Here is a 23453-nt window from a genome sequence, read left to right on the forward strand (position 1 = left end):
GTCCCCTGAGCACCGCCAGGGGTAATTCCTGAGTGCAGAGCCAGGATTAACCCCTGTGCATTGCCAGGTGTGACCCAAAAGGCAAAAAAAAAAAAAAGCTTAAGGGGCTGGAGCGATAGTACAGCGGGTAGGGCGTTTGCCTTGCACACGGCCGACCCGGGTTTGATTCCCAGAACCCCATATGGTCTCCCGAGCACCACCAGGAGTGATTTCTGAGTGCAGAGCCAGGAGTCAGCCCTGAGCATTGCCGGGTGTGACCCAAAAAGCGAAAAAAAAATAAATAAATAAAATGGAAATTTTTCTCTCCACCCCTTCTTATTTTTACCAGTACTGGGTATTGAATCTAGTGTATAGAAAGCTTTCTCATTATGTTGTATGTTTTTATGGTTTATGTAACTAGACCCCCCCTTTTTTTTTAAGTTCCTTCATTCATTAGGGAAAAATGAGCGTGCTCCCTGTCCTTCTGTACTTCTAGTACAGAAAGTACTTCCAATTCCCTTAAACAATGCAGCTTAAAAACAATTCAAAATTATTAAGATCGCTTCATTCTGTACCAAGCTAGTCATCCATTTAAACAAATGTAATATAGCTTGAAAACAAAAAGAAAATAAAGATTATGATTTTTTTTCTACCACCTGCATAGCCTCCAAGGTATGTACTTTTGCTCTGAAGGTTGCATTTATTATTTTTTTTTAGGGCCACACCCAACTATGCTCAGGGATTGCTCTTGGCTCTGCACTTAGAAATGACTCCTGGCAATGCACCGGGGCCCACATGGCCACATGCAAGGCTAATGCCCCATCCACTGTCCTATCTCTCCGCTCTTTGAAGGCTGCATTTGAACCAGTGAATGGATTCAGAGGCTCTTAGCATAGGGCCTAGTATATAGCCAAAGCTATGTCAGTCGAGTTAACATGAATTTAGAAGAGCCGCTTCTCTCCTCTCCCCAAATCTCTTCTGAATGTTTGTCCACTGAATTGCTCCAGGGCTTGTAAGAAGGTCCTGTCATCTAGGATGCTTCATCTTAACATATGGGGTGATTTGCAATTATAAAGTGAGGATAACTATGTCTAAGGGAAGGACCTGATTAAATTAAATCACTCATATAAGCCCATTGTATTCATTCCAAACACAGAATTTTTTTTTCTCTTCCATGATTAATGGTGGTAATGTGTGGTTTTATGTTAAAAAAAAAATCTCTAGTTCTTGGGGCTGGAGCAATAGTACAGTAAGTAGGGAGGGTGCTTGCCTTATATGCAGCCACCTGGGTTTAACCCTGCACGGTCCCCTGACCCCCACCGGAGTCATTCCTAAGCATAGAGCCAGGAATATACCCTGAGCACTTCTGGGTGTGGTGCAAAAACAAACAAACAAAAAGAATCTCTAATTCTCACTTTCTAGACTTGATTTCAGATAGGTAAAGCAGAGGGTCCTTTCGAAGGATTTGACCTACAAGCCAAAGGAATAGAACAAAGTAATGAACATTGATTGCAGTGATTGTTATTTATTTATTTATTTATTTGTTTGTTTATTTATTTATTTATTTGCTTCTCTTCCAGAATCCTGATACAATGAAGGCCAAGTTGATCTCTCGCATGGCTAAGATGGGCCAGCCCATGCTGCCCATCCTTCCACCACAGCTGGATTCCACTGATTCGGAAATCGAAGTATGTTTCTCTGGCTCTCTGAGGACTAGGCAGAGGTTGCTAGCTTTCCTCCCTCTTCCCCTCCTCTACCCTTCCCTTCCACCTCCCCTCTCCTCCCCTCCCCGCTTTTGGTCGGCGCCTCCCCGGTGGTGCTCAGGGGACATCCTCATGTCCACTCTCAGCTCTGCCTGATGTGATCAGTCCTGTGCTTTGGCCTGAGGATGGGGGTCAGACTGCGGCGGTGGGGGCCTCCAGCACCACGCCTGCAACCCTCTGGAGACCATTTGCTGTTGGGGGTCAAACCTGGGTCGGGTGCATTCCCCAACTCCTCACCTTTGTTTCTTTATTTCTTAAAATTATTTTTGGGGTTTTGTTTCGTGGAGGTCACACCTGGCAGTGCCAGGAGCAGGGAATGTGGTGCCAGGGAGGGAGCCTGGGTTGGCCACGTGTGAGGCAGGCGTTTACCCGCTGTGCTGTCCCTCTGGCCCATGTTTCTCTAGGACATTTATTATTTCAGGACTGGGAGATAGCGCCAAGGCTAGTGCCCTTTTTTTTGTTCTTGTTTTTTTCTGGGGCTACGTTCAGCGGTGCTCAGGACTTACTCCTGGCTCTGATCTCAGGAATCATTCCTGGCGGTCTTAGGGGGCCAAAAAGGGGGTGTGGGGATTTGAACCTGGATCTGCTGCCTCCAAAGCAAGCACCCTACCCTCTGTTGTTGGTTTTATTTTCTGGCAGTGCCTGGCTCTGCTCAGGGGATACTCTTGGCTCACTGCTCAGGGTCAGTCCCTCCAGCAGAGCTGGGGGGTGGGGAAGGGTTAAGGAAAACATGGAGTGCCGAGGCTTGAACCCAGGCCTCCCGCATGGAGCGCGTGTACACTAGCCCATGACCCTCCAAAAGATGATTTGGCGGGGAGATTAGACTGGATTATTCCCTGGTATTCTTCGTAAAGACCCTTCAGCCTAGATCAGACATAAGGTAGCTGCTGGCCTGGGAAATGGCACATTCTTGAGTGCCGTCAGTTTAGCTGCTTCGGCCAAGGAAGCGTCAGCTTGCAGTGGTCTGAAGATCCTGTTTGTATTTTACTTTTTATTTTTTTAACTTTTATTTTATTGAATCACCGTAACAAAAGTTACAAAGCTTTCAGGTTTAAGTCTCAGTCATATAATGATCAAACCCCCATCTCTTCACCAGTGCACATGTTCCCCCACCAAGAACCCCAATATACCCCCCTCCCACACCCACACCCCCACCAGGCTAATGATTTTCACTTTATTCTCTCTATACTTTGAATACATTTAATATTTCAACAAAGAACTCGCTATTATTATTTGGAATTTCCCCCCAACAATCAAACCTACTGAAAAGGCATCATTTGATAATTTGCTTTCCATTGCTGAGAATGAAGATTATATGAGCTCGCGGCTGCGTAGTTTTGGATTTTTGATATTTTAGCTCAGTGCACAGTCTAGATGCATTTCTATAAGAAGCTGCTGGGTGCCAAAATGGGTTAGTAGACCTCCCGGATCATAGTCTTTAAGGAGCAGAGGGGCCGTGTTGTGCGTGGCTGCTACAGATCTCATCTGGGCAGAGAGCGTGCTGGTAACACCCCCATCCCATGATCTCTTGCACACCACGTCACTGTAAGCTCATACCTCTGGGTTGTGAGTTCTAGAAGATGGCGTGCCGCAGACCACCCAGTGGAGACCACCGACCACTGGGGACCAGGGACGAAGGAATCAGGAAAAGTCAGGAATCGGCGAGGGAATGACAGACAGCCACACTATAAGCTGGTGAACTGCTGCAACTTTATTCTGCAAAGCTGTGCTTATATATTGTTTCTCCAAGGAAATAGCAATAAGCAGGGGATTACAACATCAGGTTACACCATTAGACCACTGCTTTGATGATTACAATACACCATCAGAACACTACTTTGATGATTATAATTCAGCAGAAGAATTATTAACGAAGTACAATACAATATGAGTTAATTCTGCATATCGCTTCTGTGACCTCTTGTTTTCCTGTAAGGCTAGGGTAAAGCTAAGGTTCTTTGAAACGTCTGTTTCGCGCCAATGATCACATCCGTGTTAGTTAAGCATTAAATGTTTAAGGCCCTTTCTCCCGTCAGGAATTTGTTATAATATATTGCAAAAGGTTTAAATAATAAACACCAGGGTTTTCTTCATCTAGCTAATCTAGCCATAAATGGGAGCTCTGAAAACAACCGTCGTTTCCCTTCATAGTTTACCCATCTATTCCCAATATTGTCGTTAGCTCCTGTAAAAAAGGGGGGTGGATCTAGGTAATCTTTTACTGCAGGAGGAACAACGTGGCGGCAAAGTCTGCCATCGCACTTCCACAAAATATTGTGTCCCTGCAGGGAATCTTAGCCAACTCTTCTTTCTGGAAATGTTTTTGTCTCACTATGCTGTGATTTCTGCAACACCTTTGTTTTTACTTTCATTTCGTCTATTGCTTTGGTTTCCAAGAACAACTGTTTTTATTCTCAACCTTGTTTAGAAAAAACCCAATGAGGCGTCTCCAGCATTCTACTATGCTTCTGAGACAGGCGCTTAAACAAAAGGAAAGGGGGGCTTCAGATATTAATTCATCTAATTCTGGCCGGCCTGTGGTGTTGGCAACATCCTGATCAGGAAACGCTCGTACTGTTCCAATACGAATGCACAGATAAGAAATGCACAGAAGAAAGGCACAGATAGTTAAGCTAAGGCAAAACCAAGGTTGTCTTGTGCTCCAGCAGTTTCTGGTGTCATCAGGTCACGTGATGACCACAGATTGTAGGGGAACTGCCTGAGGCCCCGCTCCGGGGAGCTCCCACCTCAACCTCTCATCTGCAGACCTCCAGTGTAGCAGCATTTTGCTACAGCTACACAGGTGTCACAGCTGTGGGCGTAGCAGTTCCTCCTTTTTTGTTTTTAAAACGGAGCTCGAAGACTTCCTGTTGTATAGCCTTCAAAGAGGTGAAAATACATTTAAGCACACAAGGAAAGAGAAGAACAACCAGGACAAGGATAAAGGCCAAAACACCAATCAAGCCAAAATATTGACCCCAATCTAGGGGGTTCATAGCACTAATCCCTCTTTTTAAGTCATTGGCTAACTCTTGCAACCCCCTAATTTGTAAGTGAGACTGACTAATTGCTGAAATATCCTCCTGTAGGGCTGACAAATCATGGGTGATAGTATTATCGGCCCAAAGACCTTGCAAATGAGCTTTAACTTTGTTCCAGGGCTCAGAGTTATTATAAGGGAGAGGCGTTACACAGATGGATTTAAAATTACCGTGGCAGTGATCAGAAAGGGAGGTTTTAATATTTGCAATATCCTGGCCCAAGGCCAGCACTACCTCCTCCAAGACATTAATTTTTTGCTTCCAATTTCCGATCAATGGCTTCTTGTGCCAATAAAGCCATTGTGATATTACTATTCAAGGAGTTAACATAATGAGCGGTATGAATTTCTTGTACCAAGGTTGTAGTGGCAACAGCAAAAGAGGTCAAAATAGCGATTTAATGCAGGAATTCCTAAAATAAGAGCCGCCACAAAGCAGCGAGGGCGGATTAGAGTTTTCAAACATTTATTGTGGGTCCTAATCAGAGAAGCTAAAATCTGTAGAGAAAAAGTGTACAATTTAACATCATATTGAACTCATTCAATCCCATGTTGAAAACCTTGACTTCCCATTAATGAGAGCGCTGTACTGGGGGTCCAGTGCACAGTTAAACATGTCTAATTCATTTAATACCATTTGAAAAACCCTTGATTTTCCACAACTTTTGAAGAATTCAATTATCTAAGAGCACTGTAACAGGAGTCCAGGCAATCCATCCAATATCTTTTGCATAGATCCTACCAAAAAAAAAAAACGTACTAGAACAATTCTGCATGTGATTTAAAGAGTTTCTTTCCCAACTGATAATATCTGCATCCATTACCTTTCTGACTTAATATTCTTTATAGTCCCACAAGTTTAAACTCTTATTTTTACTGAACTTAGTTTGGATACAAATTACCAATCATCTCATTTAACATGACAAAACTACTTGCAGTGCTATTTCAAAAGCATTAGGTCAGTCCTATAGGTATTCAAAAAAACTTTAAAGGTGCTCACAAGTAAAGTTCTTACAACATATATCAACCTGGAGACATCTTTAGAATTCTGATTTCTAGGAAAACACTTTTTAAGGATTAAAACACTATTCTTGTGTACAAAGTTCTCTGAGGTTCAGGATAAGGTTGGTACCATAAATCCCAGACTAAGTCCTTAGGCCAATTCAGCCTGTCCTTCCCCATAGAGTCCTGTGTTGTTGACTCTTCCTCAGATTTCCTTGTGACTTCCAGCCGAGATCTGTTTGAGGTTGATGTTTGGAGGGGTGTGGAGTCTCAGGTGGTTTGGGGTCTGTATCAGGAGGATGAAGTTTTACTCCAGATGAAGCCATAGCAGGACCCAGAGTACATTAGTAGGTGTTATCTGTTAAAATATAAGCATAGATTTTTCCTCCTACAAGGAGGTTTCACACCATTTCTTTTTTGTGTGTTTGTCAGATTTTAACGTAAATATAAGAATCAATTGCTTTCCCAAGCCCTTTCTCATTTACAAAGTTGCAAGAACCAGATACCTGGAAGAGGGTCTGCAATTTATCCTTCCTGATAGATACCTTTTGAGAAATAATATAATCTTCTCGAATAATCTGCCCTAAATAGTTCAGGGGCCTGTCTTTTTGCACTTTGTCTGGGGCTATTATAAGACCATACTCAGTCAATGCTGTAATGGTATTTTCAAGGATATCATTTAATATTTCTCTATTTGGATGTGCCATCAACATATCATCCATATAATGAATTAAGTAGGCATCAGCATATCTATTTCTAATAACTTCTAAAGCTTTAGCTACAAATTTTTGACATAGGGTAGGTGAATTTTTCATTCCCTGTGGCAATGTCACCCATTGATATCTCTTAAAAGGCTGTTTAAAATTTACTGAGGGGACACTAAATGCAAAATACTCACTATCTTGGGGGTCTAATTTTATTGTGGAAAAGCAATCTTGTAAATCAATAACTATTATATGCCAGCCCTCCGGCACAGCCACAGGGGAAGGTAGGCCTGGTTGTAGGGCCCCCATATCCTTCATAATTGCATTAATGGCCCTAAGATTCTGTAATAATCTCCATTTTCCTGATTTTTTCTTAATTACAAATAGTGGGGTATTCCAAGGACTATTTGATTCTATTATATGCCCTTTTTCCAATTGTTCTTTTACTGATTGCTCAAGAGCCTGTACTTTTTCTGATGTTAGGGGCCACTGACTCACCCATACAGGATCTTGAGCCAGCCACTCTATTTTATCTGCAAATAATTGTTCAGCAGTGGCCCCGATGAAAAATTTTGGTCAGAATTAACATGTTCTGCTGAGACCAGCATTAGGCCCATGGCCCCCAGAATGTCTCTCCCCCAGAGGGTAAAGGGGAGAGAAGGGAGGACGTATGGTTGTATGACACCCTGTTTCCCTTCACATTGCCATCTGATCATTGCTGAACTTTGGGCGACACCAGTCGCAGTGCCAAGCCCCGAAAGCGAGGATCCTGTCCTATATATAGGCCAGGAGGAGGGCCACTCAGCGGCCGGAATACAGGTTCTATCTGCTCCGGTATCCATCAGGCCTCTAAATTTCTTTCCATTCAGAAATATGTCTTTGAATGGTCTGCCATCTAATTCTTGAATGAAAAACACCCCTTCAGTGGAGCCAAATTGTCCTGTGCCTCTCTGTTCTCTCATTATGGGATTGGGGAGGTTAATATAGGGCAGCAGGAGCAATTGAGCAATTCTTTGTCCTTTATGAATTTGTAAAGTTTCCAATAATGGTCTTACCATTACCTTTATGGTGTTTTCAGTATCTGCATCAATCACTCCCGGGAGGACTTCAAAGTTCTTTTTGTAGTTGGAACTCCTACCAATAACAAGACCCACTGTTTGTGGCAGCAAGATCCCTTTTACATTAGTGGGAATAAGAGTGACCCCATCCCATTTTGAAATAATCATATCTTTTGAGCTAGCCAAATCAAGACCAGCGCTTCCTGGAGTGGCCCTTGGTAAATCATGAATAGTTAATTCAGGGGCATCAGAGGTTGCCTCTGGCCCCGAGGGAGTTTTCTCTTCTCCCTTTGCTGCGGGGTTAGACAATTCAGGAGCATCAGAGGTTGCCTCTGGCTCCGAGGGAGTTTTCTCTTCTCCCTTTATTGCGGGGTTAGGCAGTCCAGGAGCATCAGAGGTTGCCTCTGGCTCCGAGGGAGTTTTCTCTTCTCCCTTTGTATATGCCCCTCTTTCCCACACGCAAAGCACGTAGGCAGGGCGGAGGTCCTTTTTCCTCCTCCATATGTCTGCTTCACATATGCACTAAATCTCTGACCTTTCATTGCTGCTGCATAAGCCATCCCCTGTACTACAGCTGGGGAGGCATCCTGACATGCCTTGATGAAATCTTGAAGCGTGCCAGTTTTCCTTATCGGCCGAATTAAATCCTGGCACAGAGGAGTGGCATTTTCCCATGCTAATTGCTTTAACAATATGTCTGTTCCTTCAGACGGAGGGAGCATCCGAGTAATGGCTTCCTCTAACCTAGCTATGAACTCTTGGTAGGGTTCTTCTGTCCCTTGTCTAATGCCGGCCAGGGCACTTCCCTTGCCTCCGCGAGGGGGTAATTTACGCCATGCTTGCACTGCATTAGTTGATATAATTTGCAAAACATCGAGTGGGATTTTAGTCTGTGACTGAGGCAGTGCATATTCTTCTGTCCCCATGAGCATGGACATGGTGGGCTTAGGGCCCCTCTTCTTCATACATTGTATTATCGCGTCCTTGCTCCTATCCTCATATTCTGTCCTCCAGAGTATATAGTCTCCTGGGCTCAAGGTTGCTTTTGCTGTTTGGAGCCAGTCATGAGGAGTAAGCCATGAACTTGCCACCATATCAACAATCTGTATTGTATATGGGGCGGAAGGACCTAAATTTTGTACTGCTTGTTGTAGTTCCTTCAATATTTTAAGGGAAAGGGGTTCCCACTGGGGCTCCTCGCCCTCCCAGGTCTCTGCGACCGGAAAAACACCAAATGAAACGTCCCCTGCCCTCCGAGCCTCCGCCATTGCACCCTGAAAGCCGACTGGAGGCAACGGAGATCTTCTATTAAAGCGAGGGACTGGTTTTGGGGGGGCTCTTAGAGCCGAGAAGGTGCCAGGAGGATTACGGTCTCGATAGTCATCCTCCCAATCTTGTTCTGCCATTTGCTCGTCAAAATTCCAATCATCATCAGCTCTGGGTAGATCCAGGGAAAATCTTTAAAAAACTCTTAAACTGACATCTGAGATTAACCCCTCATAACCTAAGTAGCCTCTTAAAAAAATTTTGTTAACAGAAGTCTCGGAGATCAAATAAAACACAGGTACAATAAGTTTTTTAACCAATTTTGCAACCCTAATAAATAATTTTTTAAACTGAAGCATTACTCTTTGAACCTGTTTTCATATATCACAATTATTTCAACTCACAAGATTCTCTAGGTCAAATAATTCTAATCCAGTGCAGATACAAATATATACATTGATATAATAGCATAAAACCTTTGGACCATTAATTTGTGTGAAACACAGTAAAATCTTCTTTGACTTAAGTTCAATAGTTCTTGTACCTTAGTTCAAATCATGAGCTTTCTAACTTTAATAATTCCACAATACAAACATGCTTTTTAGACACAGAAAGAGCCCTTTAGATTTTTTTTTTTAACCAAACTTAGATATTTGCATAAAAAAATACTTGGACTGTCATTAGAAAACTGTTTATTTTGATGGCTTCTGTACCTCTGTTGATTGTAAAATAGCTAATTGGCTGAGGCTTGCAAGATAAAGCCTTATATCCTCTGAATTGTTATTTCACTTTAGTTTTAGGCGCTACTTCCTAAGTTCTTCCTAGATAGTATAGATTATAAATTTCAGAAGAATTACAATTGTTAATAACCATTAATGTTCTTCCAATAAGAAATCTAGATTGAGAATTTTAATTTCTTTGTAGGCGCCACATTTTGATTAGAAATCTCTGTTTAAACCTGATCTAACAAGTTCCAAAGGTACCTAAATCTTTTAAATTGCTAGGCTACATATCACTCTGACCTCCCTTGATTTTGTTTGCCCAGGTCTAAGAATTACTGACTTCAAACTAGCTCTAACACTCGAGTGTTCCACAGACAGACAGACAGACAGACAATGAACTGACTAAAAACATCACTACATGTGCACACATCTGCAGTTGATCAATCGATCTGACCCTTCAAAAAATGGCAGGGAGAAAACTGATAGACGGAGAAAGGAAAGAGCAGTCCCCAGGGCAAAGTGAGCCCTGTCGGCCGATTGGGAACATTGCTCCCCCGTTTCTCTGCCTGACCAGTCAGTTTCCTGCTTGTTAAAAACAGGTCAAGAAAGCGCTTTTGTTGATATATGCCGGCAAAACAAATTATGACAAAGTTGTTGAAACCTAAGGTTGTCATTTTAAACTTATCAGTCTCATGTGTTAGTGGGGCGCTTGCCGTGAGGAGCATACGTTCCTCCTCATTGCCCTCCTCAGGGCCTATCTCATCATATATAGGTCATTCACCAGTATCTGAAACTGTTTCCCTACACAAGCCTTGGAAAGGTGTTGTTTCTGATAAAATCTCTCGTAGATGGAACCATAAGTGGAAGGCCTGTGGAGGCAGAGTCTTTTCACCATGTCTCTGCACATACTGTTTCATTTCCTTCCCTATTCTCCTCCATTCTTCTAATGTTAAAGAGCCTTCCTCCAGGAACCAAGGACTAGTTTTTTTCAAAAACATTGTAAATTGCTGTAAATCTGACAGTGATGACCGAAACCCAGATTTGGTTAGCAGGCGATGTAGCATTACAACTAGCATTTTCTCATTCTTAGTTAAGGCCTGCCCCATAATTCCCTTGATTACTTACTCTTAACCAGTGATCCTTTACTGGCGGGACTGCAGCTCCCTGGTAAGATCCGTACCTGACTTTGAAAGAAGAAAAGAAAGGGGGAGAGAGAGGCTTACCTGTCCTTCGGTCCCTGTTCGGGCGCCACCTGCCGCAGACCACCCAGTGGAGACCACCGACCACTGGGGACCAGGGACGAAGGAATCAGGAAAAGTCAGGAATCGGCGAGGGAATGACAGACAGCCACACTATAAGCTGGTGAACTGCTGCAACTTTATTCTGCAAAGCTGTGCTTATATATTGTTTCTCCAAGGAAATAGCAATAAGCAGGGGATTACAACATCAGGTTACACCATTAGACCACTGCTTTGATGATTACAATACACCATCAGAACACTACTTTGATGATTATAATTCAGCAGAAGAATTATTAACGAAGTACAATACAATATGAGTTAATTCTGCATATCGCTTCTGTGACCTCTTGTTTTCCTGTAAGGCTAGGGTAAAGCTAAGGTTCTTTGAAACGTCTGTTTCGCGCCAATGATCACATCCGTGTTAGTTAAGCATTAAATGTTTAAGGCCCTTTCTCCCGTCAGGAATTTGTTATAATATATTGCAAAAGGTTTAAATAATAAACACCAGGGTTTTCTTCATCTAGCTAATCTAGCCATAAATGGGAGCTCTGAAAACAACCGTCGTTTCCCTTCATAGTTTACCCATCTATTCCCAATATTGTCGTTAGCTCCTGTAAAAAAGGGGGGTGGATCTAGGTAATCTTTTACTGCAGGAGGAACAACGTGGCGGCAAAGTCTGCCATCGCACTTCCACAAAATATTGTGTCCCTGCAGGGAATCTTAGCCAACTCTTCTTTCTGGAAATGTTTTTGTCTCACTATGCTGTGATTTCTGCAACACCTTTGTTTTTACTTTCATTTCGTCTATTGCTTTGGTTTCCAAGAACAACTGTTTTTATTCTCAACCTTGTTTAGAAAAAACCCAATGAGGCGTCTCCAGCATTCTACTATGCTTCTGAGACAGGCGCTTAAACAAAAGGAAAGGGGGGCTTCAGATATTAATTCATCTAATTCTGGCCGGCCTGTGGTGTTGGCAACATCCTGATCAGGAAACGCTCGTACTGTTCCAATACGAATGCACAGATAAGAAATGCACAGAAGAAAGGCACAGATAGTTAAGCTAAGGCAAAACCAAGGTTGTCTTGTGCTCCAGCAGTTTCTGGTGTCATCAGGTCACGTGATGACCACAGATTGTAGGGGAACTGCCTGAGGCCCCGCTCCGGGGAGCTCCCACCTCAACCTCTCATCTGCAGACCTCCAGTGTAGCAGCATTTTGCTACAGCTACACAGGTGTCACAGCTGTGGGCGTAGCAATGGCGGATGCCACGTGGGCGCTGCTGCTGCCGCTGCCGCCGCTGCTATCTCCCCCATAGAAAGAAAGCGTTGAGAGAGAAAATCCTTCCCCCTCCACGGGCGGCATGGGGTTGTAGCTCAGTTCACAGTCTAGATGCATTTGTATCCCTGTTTGTATTTTATTGTTTGAGAGGATTTATAAGAAGGGTTAGTGCTCTAGCACAGAGGGTCCCAAACCTACCTGGTCTGTGGCTCCCTTTTCAGAACAACCCCCTGAGCACCACTGCACCCCAGGCTGCTACTGCAGGAGTCAGCGCCACATTACTCTTGTCACTAAGAAAGAAAGGCTGCCTGCTCCCCAGGGCGCTCATGCTAAAAGCCCGGCCTTTCCGCTTGCCATCCCTTTCCCTTCTCTCCCTGTCTCTGCCTGGTGACACAGTAAGAAGGTTGAGTGTGGACAGTCAGATTCATTCTCCAGCACAGCACCCGAGTGCCTAGTGGCCAGCAGTGACCTTGGTGACCTTGGGTGTGTTTCAGGCTGTGACTATGCTGCGGGGAGCCGGGCAGCCCTTGGCGGCGCCGTCCATCCAGCCCTCCCTCCAGCCGGTCCATCCCGTCCTACCGCAGATGACCTCACAAGGTAAGGCCGCTCTCTGACACTTGGCGGCTTCAAAGTGGGTCAGCACCAGCATGGTCACTGTTCCTGAAGTCACTAGGTCACGTGAGGTTTAGAGCTGAGAGCTAGACTCACACGGACCCCTCCCTCCGGGGTCTGTTCCTGGCCAGAGCATCTTCAAATGTGCAAGTGTATTTGGTTCGAGTGTGGTATCTCGCACACGCGGGTCAGGTTGGGAGATCTGCATTCAGCCCGTGAGACATTGCCTCGTGTCTAGTTCTGTACCTCCTCCCTGCTGGGGGCATGAGGCACACCTGTGTCTACCTTCAGTGACCCACTATGGGGCCTGGTAGAGCTGACTGACTGTAGGAGAGTCGGTGACGAAGGTGGGTAGAAGGTGCCGGTGTAGGCTGAGACGGGCAGCAAGTGGAGGGGGCGGGTACCAGTGACAGTTTCTTGCTTTGTCTTAGCACCTCAGCCCTCTGTCGCTGGGCTCCAAGCACCTTCTGCTGCCTTAATGCCCGTTACGTCTCTCGATTCCCACCCCGCTGTATCTGGAAATGCCCCGTCCTTTCAGGTAACAACATTTTCAAACCCAATCAGGTATAAGCTGTAGTTTATTATGGTTTGAGCCAGTAACTTTCTTTGCTTCACTGTACGATTTGGGGATCCCCACGCCCCACGGTACTCAAGGGCTGCGGGCTGCGCCTGGCTCAGTTCTTAGGTATTCATACGGTGCTGGGGCCCTACCGAGGCATCCTCTCTGCAAATAGAAGTCTGCTCAGCCTGTTGGGCCCTCTGGCCCCTAAATATGTTTTAGTAGGACAGAGATACAGTATAGTGGGTAGGGCGTTTGCCTTGCTCACGGCAGACTCGGGTTCTCTTCCTAGTACCACATGGTCCCTCGAGCCCACCAGGAGTGATCCACAAGCGCAGAGCCAGGCGTAAACCCTGAGCACTGCTGGGGGTGGCCCCCAAACAAAACCATATTTGGAATATCAGTGAATATTTCTCCTGTTCTAACTCAGAGGGAGCTAGATCGTTTGCTTACCCTTCGGTGCCAGAGATGATGAGTGGGACCAGTGTCTGGGGAATATGCTCTGGCTAATCAAGTGTCCTCCGGGGGGATGGGGTGCGATGGAACGACACCCTCTTTCCTCACCTCTGGGAAGACCTCGGGCACCAGGTACTGCTGGGGCTCTCGATGGCGCTCCTGCCCGCTGCAGTTCTTCCCCGGCACCAGGAGATGGAGGTTCGCTTCTCCTCTTAGACTTCCTGCCATCAAGGACAAATAGCAGCAGAAAAGACGGGTGTGACTGTATGCTAAGCCAGCTGTAACTGGCATCCTCTCAGCCCTATGCAGGTGTGCCAGCCTACGCGTACCCACAGGCCTCGCCCGCCTCCTCGCAGCTGCAGCCCGTGCGGCCCCTGTACCCGGCGCCGCTCTCCCAGTCTCCCCACTACCAAGGTAGGGCGCCACCCGCTCGGCTTCTTCTCTGGTCTTGCGTGCTCTCCTCTTCTTCCCTCCAGTAGATCTCTAAAAAAAGCAGCTTTCTTGAGATTCAGTTTACATGCTGTGCAATCCATTTAGAAGCGTCTAGTAACTTATTTTTAGTAACTTTACAGAGTGGCAACCCTCACCGTGTTTCAATTTTAGTATGTTTCCGCCATTCCTCAAATTCTTTATTCCCATGTTCTGTTTTGTTTCTCTCATTTTCCTTTTTCAAAATTTATTTATTTTTGGTTTGGAGGCCATACCCAGGCGCTGACTGAGGGTCATTCCTGGAAATGGTCTGGCAAGTGTATAGTGACAGGAAGTCCAGCCTGGGCCTCCTGCATGCAGAGCGAGTGCTCAGGCTAGGAACTGGCCCTCTGACCCCTCTGACCCCTTTCTCTTTATCTCCTGCCCAGTTCCTGGGTCAGAATGTCTTGTGTTTATAGGAAAAAGTAAAAAAATGAAAAACTGATGGAAACTGAAAGAAAGCCGAACGACTGTCAGAGTTCAGTATCAAACCAGAACTACTTTATTGCAATTTGTATTTTATCTTTATGATTTTAATTTTGAAGGCGGTGCTGGAAATCAAAACCAGGGCCTCATACGCACAAGGCAAATGCCCGGCCTCTGAACCGCATCCCTGGCCTAACTGTATTAAGTTACAGAAATGGCATGTTTATTAGAAAGTCAAACAGTACAAAAGGGAGTGAAGGGAAAAGCTGCTTGCCCTTCTATCATTAAAACCCCTGACTGTGGAAACTTTCCATTAACTCACTTATTTTGCACACATGTACAGGCTAGTGTGGTGGGCATGTTTTTTTTAAAAAAAAAAAAATACGTGTAGAGGAAAAAAAAAAATCAGATCAAATTTAAACGGCTGTGAGGGTATCTTTTTTTTTTTCCCCCTTGGTGAAGTAAGGCAGTTTTTATTGAAACTTACTTGGAAAGATGTGAGGGGAGGGAGAGAGAGGTGTGTGCTCGAGAGATAAGCAGGCAAGAAATGTGTTCAGGGAGTATCGAGCCTGAAGACCAAGCCCCCGGTATCCCATTTTTCTGCTCTGCCACTTTCTTCTGTGTGGGCAGGGAGGGATCAAGCCTGTAGCCTCACACACTCCCGGCATCAGCTCCACTAGGCTTGTCTTTTGTGTAGTCATCCCCTCTGGTAGGTCAGTGCCGGGAGCGGTCCTGGATCTCTGGGGGTTCTGCACTGCAGTTTCCATCTGGAAACCCTGCTTCTTCCCTCCTCCTTTTGGGGAGGCCTCAAATGCCATCTCTTCCGTGAAGCCTTCCCTGATCGTTCCCACACTCCTTCCGGCTCTCGGAGATGTGTCTGGTGTATGTGCCACCAAAGAGTTCCCCCTGGCTTTCCCTGTGCCACTCGTGCCTTATCCATAGTCCAGTTCTTGCAACTTGAAAAATACGGTTGGCCAGTTTACCTGTCAGTCCTCCAACCAGAATGTTGGCGTGCCAAGGTCACGCCGTATTTTATTCATTGCTGGATCCCTGGCACCTGGTATAGTGCCCGGCTTACAGCTGGCTTAACTGGAAAGTCATGTGAGCAGTCGTTACAGACTGATGGCAGACTGATGGATGGTCAAGGCCATACTTGACCCTTGCGCCAGACTGTAGCCCCGGTGCTCTTGGCGGAGCTTGGCTTAGTCATTATTAGCTTTGGTGCATTTTTGCCTCTTTCTCTTAGTGCTCCTCTGACAGTGTGAGTTACCCATGTTTCCTGCTATTTCAAAGCTGATTTCTTTTCTTTCCTCGGCTGAGACGTTGGCGTCTCCTTATACAGTGTCCTCTACTCCTGTTTCTCTGAGCCTCTGACTTATGTCTGTAGGGTCAGGTGACATGGCTTCATTTCTCATGACTGAAGCCCGGCAACATAGCACTGAAATTCGAATGGCAGTGAGCAAAGTGGCCGATAAAGTGGATCATCTCATGACTAAGGTAAGAGTCATGGTTGGAGCTGTGAAAGTGGGGGTATTCAAAATGGGGCACAAATCAGGGGATAGTCAGCATGAATTAATCATTTCGCCTTGGTTTCCAGTGTTCACAATGGTTGGTACTTACTTCCCTAGACTAGTTGTCATTATTTCAGGGTCCAGTTAGCAGAAAACTCTAGAGAGCATTAAAGAACGTTGTAAAGACCTCATTAGTTTCCCCCAAAAGGTCGTTAGAAACAAATTCTGTTTCTTCACTTCAAAGTTTCTTACAGGGTTGTTCTGGTTTCCCTTTTATAGGTTGAAGAGTTGCAGAAACATAGTGCTGGCAATTCTCTGCTCATTCCTAGCATGTCAGTTACCATGGAAACAAGCATGATTATGAGCAACATTCAGCGAATCATTCAGGTGAGATGATTGAAAACGGAACACTCAACCTTGAGGCCTTGCTCTCTCCCCCAAAATATTACTTTTTGAAACCACCACAGCGCTTTTTAAAAATGATATGTTCTGAGGGCCGAGTAATAGTACAATGGTAGGGCATTGGCTTTGCATGCAACCAACCCAGGTTCAATCCCTGGCATCCCATATAAATATAGCCAAGTGTGGCCCCCAAATAAATGAACAATCATAATGTATATTTTGGGGGTTGGGGAGGGCATCCTGGGTGATGGCCAGGGGGACCAGGGCCACTCCCAGTGATACTCAGCAGAATGGTTCGATGCTTGAGACCAGCATGCAGTGCAACTCAGGCCTGTCAGGGCTTGGGGGTCTTCAGGGCTATACCCAGCAGTGTCTGGGGAGCATTTGGCAGGATTCATGCTCATGTCCTTGTGCATGCAAGACCTGTTATCTCCTTTGCCCATAAAATGATTCTTCTAAAGGAAATGGAACAAAAATATACTTTATCATATAGAACCACAAAAGACCCTGAAGCTTAAGCAATTTTGGAAAAAGAGGAAAAAATGGAAGCATGATGGTATCTCACTCAAACTATTAGAAAGTGACAGTAACTAGGGGGACGGGGGGTGGGAGGTATACTGGGGATTTTGGTGGTGGAATATGGGCACTGGTGAAGGGATGGGTGTTTGAGTATTGTTTAACTGAGACATAAGCCTGAGAACTTTGTAACTTTCCTCATGGTGATTCAAAAAAAAAGAAAGAAAGAAAGTGACAGTAACTAAAGCAGGGTAGTACTGAATTAAAAATAGACACATGAGGGGCTGGAGTGATAGCACAGCGGGTAGGGCATTTGCCTTGCACGCGGCCGACCCGGGTTCGAATCCCAGCATCCCATATGGTCCCCTGAGCACCGCCAGGAGTAATTCCTGAGTGTAGAACCAGGAGTAACCCCTGTGCATCGCCGGGTGTGACCCAAAAAGCAAAAAAAAAAAAAAAAAAGACACATGAATCAATGGAATAGGATTTAGAATCCATAAATGAAAACTGCACATGTGTTATTAACACTTAACCTACGGCAGTGTAGCCATGACTATAAACAGAGAAAGGATAATCTCTTCAGGGCCAGAGTGAAAGTACAGTGGGTAGGATATTTGCCTTGCATGCAGCTGACCCAGGTTTGATCCCCAGCATCCCATGTGGTCCCCCAAGCACTGCCAGGAGTAATTCCTGAGTGCAGGAGTAACCCCTGAGCCTTGCTGGTGTAACCCAAAAAGGAAAAAAAAAAGAGAATCTCTTCAACAACAAATGATGTTGAGAGAACGGATTCCCATATGAAAAGAATGAACCTGGATCACTCTTAACTCCTTATGCAAAAGTAAGTTTAAAATGAGGCTGGAGGTACGTGGCTGAAGTGGCAAAGCTCCTTGCGTGTGGGGGTCCCGAGTTTGATCTCAGGTATAGTGTGCCCACTCCCCTCCACGCACCTTTACATGTGGCTCTTAAAAAAAAAAACATTGTCCAGATAGATGATTCAGTGGGCTGAAATGCATGCTTTGCTCACAGAAAGCCTGGGTTTACACTCTAGTACCGGACGGTCCTCCCAAACACTGCCAAGATGCCAAGAGTCACCCCGAGCACCGACTTAGGAGTAGACTGCTGAGCACTGCTGAGTGTCGCCCAGATTACCTCCCCCCCCCCCCCCCGCCCCCTCCACACACATACAAACTGCAATTTGCAGCAAAAGGAAGAAACTCAAGAGGATTATATAAAGTGAAAAAAGTCATAAGGAAAGCATCAAATACTGGATGACTTTACCTGTATATTCTGTATAAATTATGAAACATAGTAAATAATAAGCCAGCAATAATAACAAAACTGAGGTTACCGGAATAGAAGGTGCTAGGGCCAGCGGGAGCAAGTTTGAAATTGGTTTAATGAGTGGTAATATGTGTTTTAAAAAAGGGGGATCAAGGTAAAGATGACTCTCAAAATTGCACTATATAAATAGAGAACATGTGATCAGGACTTCACCGTGTTGGGAAATTCAGGAAAACCCATTATTACTTAATCTGGTACGAGGCACGTATCACAGGGCTAGAGAAAATGTACAGTGGTTCTGGAACTCAAGTTGCATGCGGCTGAGCCCAGTTCCATTTCCAGCTCTGTGGATGGCCCTCAGGGTCTGCCAGGAGTGATCCTTGAGCACAGAACCAGAAGTCACCCCTAACATGGCTGGATAGGGCCCTGAAACCCAAACAAAACAAAAACCAAACTTTTTACCACCAGAAGAAAATATTTCTTGTTGACCTTTCAGAATTAGCTTTATATTTTGTCCAGTTTCATATTAGCTTAACCTTACATTGGGCATGACCAGATGTGCCTCCAAACAAACAAAATTAATTATATGCATCTCCCAGGTATAGTTTGATGTGGTGTTGTAAGAATTGTATCCATGTGGCATGCATTTAGTTTTTTGTCTCAAAATGTACAATGATGATATACATTATTAGGTGCTATAATAATAAAGCACCTTTCAACTCAAGTTGCTTCTATTTTATCTGACACTTCTCTCTTTAAAGCTTTAGCTGTATATTATATTTGAATTTAGGAAAATGAAAGATTGAAGCAAGAGATCCTTGACAAGAGTAGTCGAATAGAAGAACAGAATGACAAGATCAGTGAACTCATTGAACGAAATCAGAGGTAATGACAGGTACGGGGCGTTAACTCGCATGGACAAGAGGGTTAAGTTTGTAAATGAATATGCTTATTTGGGGTTGTTTATACGTATTTCTGTTGTTTCTGCTTCCTCTCTGTTGTGTAAATGATCGCTTATGTTCTGAGAAGGCGTTTTGGTCTCAGACACTCCACGCGGTGTGATGTAAGGCAGGTGTCATTTGAATCTCACCTCTGCCCTTCTGTGGGAGGCGGGTAAGGAACTCCCAGGCTGTGCTTGGGTAGACCCAGGGGCCATTCCCAGAGGTTTGGTGCTAGGGCCCGTGAATGTGGTGTTGCTCAGGCCCCGCAGAGTGGACACCTCCAGGGCTGCCGTGGTGGTGCCTGTGGGCCTCCAGGGGAACACCTGGTCATACTTGGTGGGGCCATGTTGATGTTGGGGATTGAACCCAGGTAGGCGCTCTACTCCTAAACTAGTTCCCTGGCCCTCTTGAGCGTCTGCCCTTATTTTGCTGTGTGGGTTTGAACATTTTACTGACTCCTGCTGTCCCTAGCTTCCTCACTGCAAACACTGATACTTTCCCCCTCTGCTGTGTGGACAGGCTCTTTTGTCACCCAGAACTTCACACTTACTTCCATCTTAACACCCAAACATTGGGGCTGGAGCAATAGCGCAGCAGATAGGGCATTTGCCTTGCTGATCTGGGTTCAATTTCCAGCATCCCATAGGGTCCCCCGAGCACTGCCAGGAGTAATTTCTGAGTGCAGAGCTAGGAGTAACCCCTGTGCATTGCCGGGTGTGACCCAGAAAAGAAAAAAAAAAGTTTGAATAACTCTTCACAGAAGAATATAATTCAGGGGCTGGAGTAATAGTTCCAGCAGGTAGGGCATTTGCCTCGTACCTGGCCAACCCGGGTTCGATCCCCGGCATCCCATATGGTCCCCTGAGCACCGCTGAGTACAGAACCAGGAGGAACACCTGAGCATCGCTGGATGTGACCCCAAAAGCCAACAAGTAAATAAAATTAAAGAAAATTTTAAAAAAATAAAAAGACCCAGACATTTTGTCAGGAAAACTTGTCATGCCATATGGCATTTCACTGAGAGAAATGGTTCTGGGGTCTCGTACAGGAGGTAAGGCACTTGCCTTACATGCGGTTGGCTCTAGTTTAATCCCTGTCACCACAGATGGTTCCTCAAGCAGTGCCAGGGGCTCCTCCTGAGCATGGAGCCAGGACTAGTCTCTGAGCATGCATGACCAGATGCGCCTCCAAACAAAGAAAATGAATTGTGATCTAGGGCCCCGGAGATGGCTCAGTGGGCTGTAGGGCATGCATTCCATGCAGGAGCCCCAGGTATAATCTCCCGTACTGCATGGACCCCAGCACTCCCCGGGGATTGACCCCTGTGCTGAGGTAGCTGTTGCCTCTGAGTACTTCCAGATGGATACTCTGAAGTTCCTGTCCCCTTCATTAAGCAAATTCAGAGCAACCCATTTCTTTCCCGGGATCCTGCTCCTCTCTTTGATTACTGCAGAACTGAGGAGAGCAAAAGGCTTTCGGAAAGGCTGTCTTTCCTGGGGTTGCATCGTGGAGAGCGCACTGGGTTTCCAGTGAGCCGAGTTCCAGGGGGTGAGGAGGGCAAGGAGGGCCCCCATGCCGGCTTTGGACCTGGTGTTCATTGGTGCTTGATAAGCGTTTCCCTTTTATTTTGCAGGTACGTTGAGCAGAGTAACCTGATGATGGAGAAGAGGAATAGCTCCCTCCAAACAGCCACAGAAAACACACAGGCAAGAATATTGCATGCTGAACAGGAGAAGGTAAAATAGCTGGGGGAGAAGCCCAGGTTAGGGTTGGGAGCGTCCTCTGCACGGACGTACCTGTCCGTCTGCTTCCTAACGGTCTCTACCTTCTTCCCGCCACCCCCCAAATGTGGTTATTTTTAAAAAGAAGGAAGATTGTGTGTGTGTGTGTGTGTAGTTATAAAGGTACATATTTTGCCACCTTAGTATATGAAAAGAAGTATTGATGGTTGTATAAAGGATGAAAAATAAACCAGTGCGTGGACATCCACGTAGGGCACACACACTGTCTGTCATCTCGTTGCTCATCGATTTGTTCAAGCGGGCACCAGTAATGTCTCTCATTGAGAGACTTATTGTTACTGTTTTTGGCATATCCAATGCACACTGGTAGCTTGCCAGGTTCTGCCGTGCGGGCTCCATACTCTCAGTAGCTTGCCGGGCTCTCCGAGAGGGGCGGAGGAATTGAACTCGGGTCGGCCTCGTGAAAGGTAAATGCCCAACTGCTGTGCTACCGCTCCAGCCCCAAGGAAGGGAAAATAAGGAAAAAGGCAAGGCCAAACTTCCCACTGTTTACTTTTTATAGGTTTAATTTTGAGGTACCAAAACATCATCTTTTTAAGAAAAATTTCAAATTATAAAAGTATATATAAACTGACAAGCAGAAAGGAAAATATAAGGCACCCAGCACTCTTCTGTCTAGATTGCTACTAAGAATCATAACATTTAAAATGTCTTCTTCACATAAATGTTAGAAAAATAAAATCACATCAAACATATTTGATGATCTACTTGCATTCGTTTAGCAATGTCCCATGTCACTAAATTCCAACCAAGTATTTTTTTTGGGGGGGGGGTTGGATCACACCCGGCGATGCACAGGGGTCACTCCTGGCTCATGTACTCAGGAATCACTCCTGGCTGTGCTCGGGGGACCATATGGGATGCTGGGATTCGAACCTGGGTCGGCCACATGCAAGGCAAATGCCCTACCCTCTGTGCTATTGCTCCAGCCCCCTAACCAAGTATTCTTTTATAGCATTGTTCTTTTGTTTGTTTTTTGTTTTTGGACCACACCCAGCTGTGCTCAGGGCTTACTCCTGGCTCTGTGCTCAGGGGTCACTCCTGGCCATGCTGGGGACAGCATATGTGGTACTGGACATCTCTAGCGTCCACCACAGGCAAGGCGAGCCCCTTGTGATTCGGATTTAATCAAGGTTGGAGGTAGCCTCAGCTCCTTTGTACCAGTTTATTTGGCCTGTGTGTGAAGTTGGTTGATCACTTTGATGTCACCCGTTTAAAGTGTTGTTTTTTTTTCTTTGTAACTCTTCAGGCCAAGGTGACAGAAGAGTTAGCTGCAGCCACAGCACAGGTATCTCACTTGCAGCTGAAGGTGACGGCGCACCAGAAGACAGAGACGGAGCTGCAGGTGCAGCTGAGCGACCGCTTGAAGGAGATGGACCTGCTGAGGGCCCAGCTGGCCGGGCTGCAGGCCGAGCGCTCAGGCAGGCCTTGGGGAAGGGGGCGGGACTTGGCCTGGAAACGTGAGGACTTAGCAGGTGTTTCTTCTAATCCTCTTGACATAATCCTCTTTTTTTTTATTTTTTTATTTTTTTTTTGCTTTTGCGGTCACACCCAGCGATGCGCAGGGGTTATTCCTGGTTCATGCACTCAGGAATTAACTCCTGGCGGTGCTCAGGGGACCATATAGGATGCTGGGAATCAAACCCGGGTCGGCTGCGTGCAAGGCAAACGCCCTACCCACTGTGCTATCGCTCCAGCCCCCAACATAATCCTCTTGACATTTGTGTTGGACCGAACGAAAAATGAAGGCCCGGGTTTCTACACGATTCCATAACAGACGAGCAGAGCACCGAGTCTTCATCTCCAGTTCTGGTCCGTGGCCGAGCTGCTCTGCTCTCCTCGGGCGGCCACTGGCTTCAGCAGCGTTGGCACTTAGTGACTCGCCCCCTGGGCCTGAAAGAATTGGTGTGTCCCCAGTCTTGAGCACAGCAGAAGTTTACAAAGCAGGTGCTGGGCTGGAGAGGTGGTCCAGCCGGTAGGGCTGTGTGCCTTGGGTCCATGCTTGGTACTGCAGAGAGTCCCCCAAGCCAGCCAGGAGTGATCCCTGAGGACAGAGCCGGGACGGGTGTGGACCCCAAGCCAAAGCAAACATTACAGAGCAGCCGAAGGTACTTTCCTACAGGCTGGGTTGCAGCTCTGAGCCCTGAGAGGCCCCCTGCTTGGCTTCCTTCTCATTCCATTGCCCGGTTCACCCGGGATGCCGGCCAGCTCGCTGACGGCCTCAGCACGTCCCGTACTTCCTGGTTGCCTTGTTTTGTCCATGCTGTTCTTTGGACCTGGTGTGTTTGCCAATATGGTATTTGCCTCTATTCTCTCTAAAACCTGATTATTTTTTTTAAGGGACTTTCCTTGTTTCTTACATAGCACTTTTTTTTTTTTTAGTGAATCACCGTGAGACAAAGTTACAGTCTTACAGGTTTTCATGCTTA

The 23453-nt window shown here is 45.8% G+C and overlaps 1 protein-coding gene across 3 annotated transcripts in view; it reads left to right on the forward strand.

Moving 5' to 3' along the window:
• FKBP15 (FKBP prolyl isomerase family member 15) overlaps positions 1-23453 on the forward strand; it is a 72518-nt gene that overhangs the window by 33952 nt on the left and 15113 nt on the right. For 2 of the 3 annotated variants that reach the window (XM_004600308.2, XM_055123062.1), the window contains exons 12-20: positions 1560-1667; positions 12545-12647; positions 13094-13200; positions 13977-14091; positions 15959-16068; positions 16362-16469; positions 19072-19166; positions 20856-20958; positions 22274-22445. In XM_004600308.2, coding sequence (XP_004600365.2) covers positions 1560-1667; positions 12545-12647; positions 13094-13200; positions 13977-14091; positions 15959-16068; positions 16362-16469; positions 19072-19166; positions 20856-20958; positions 22274-22445 — 1021 coding nt within the window. The remainder of the gene's footprint in view (positions 1-1559; positions 1668-12544; positions 12648-13093; positions 13201-13976; positions 14092-15958; positions 16069-16361; positions 16470-19071; positions 19167-20855; positions 20959-22273; positions 22446-23453) is intronic. The other variant, XM_055123577.1, reaches the window with a different exon arrangement.

This window comes from Sorex araneus, chromosome 1 (genome assembly GCF_027595985.1).
Source record: "Sorex araneus isolate mSorAra2 chromosome 1, mSorAra2.pri, whole genome shotgun sequence".
Taxonomy (NCBI): domain Eukaryota; kingdom Metazoa; phylum Chordata; class Mammalia; order Eulipotyphla; family Soricidae; genus Sorex; species Sorex araneus.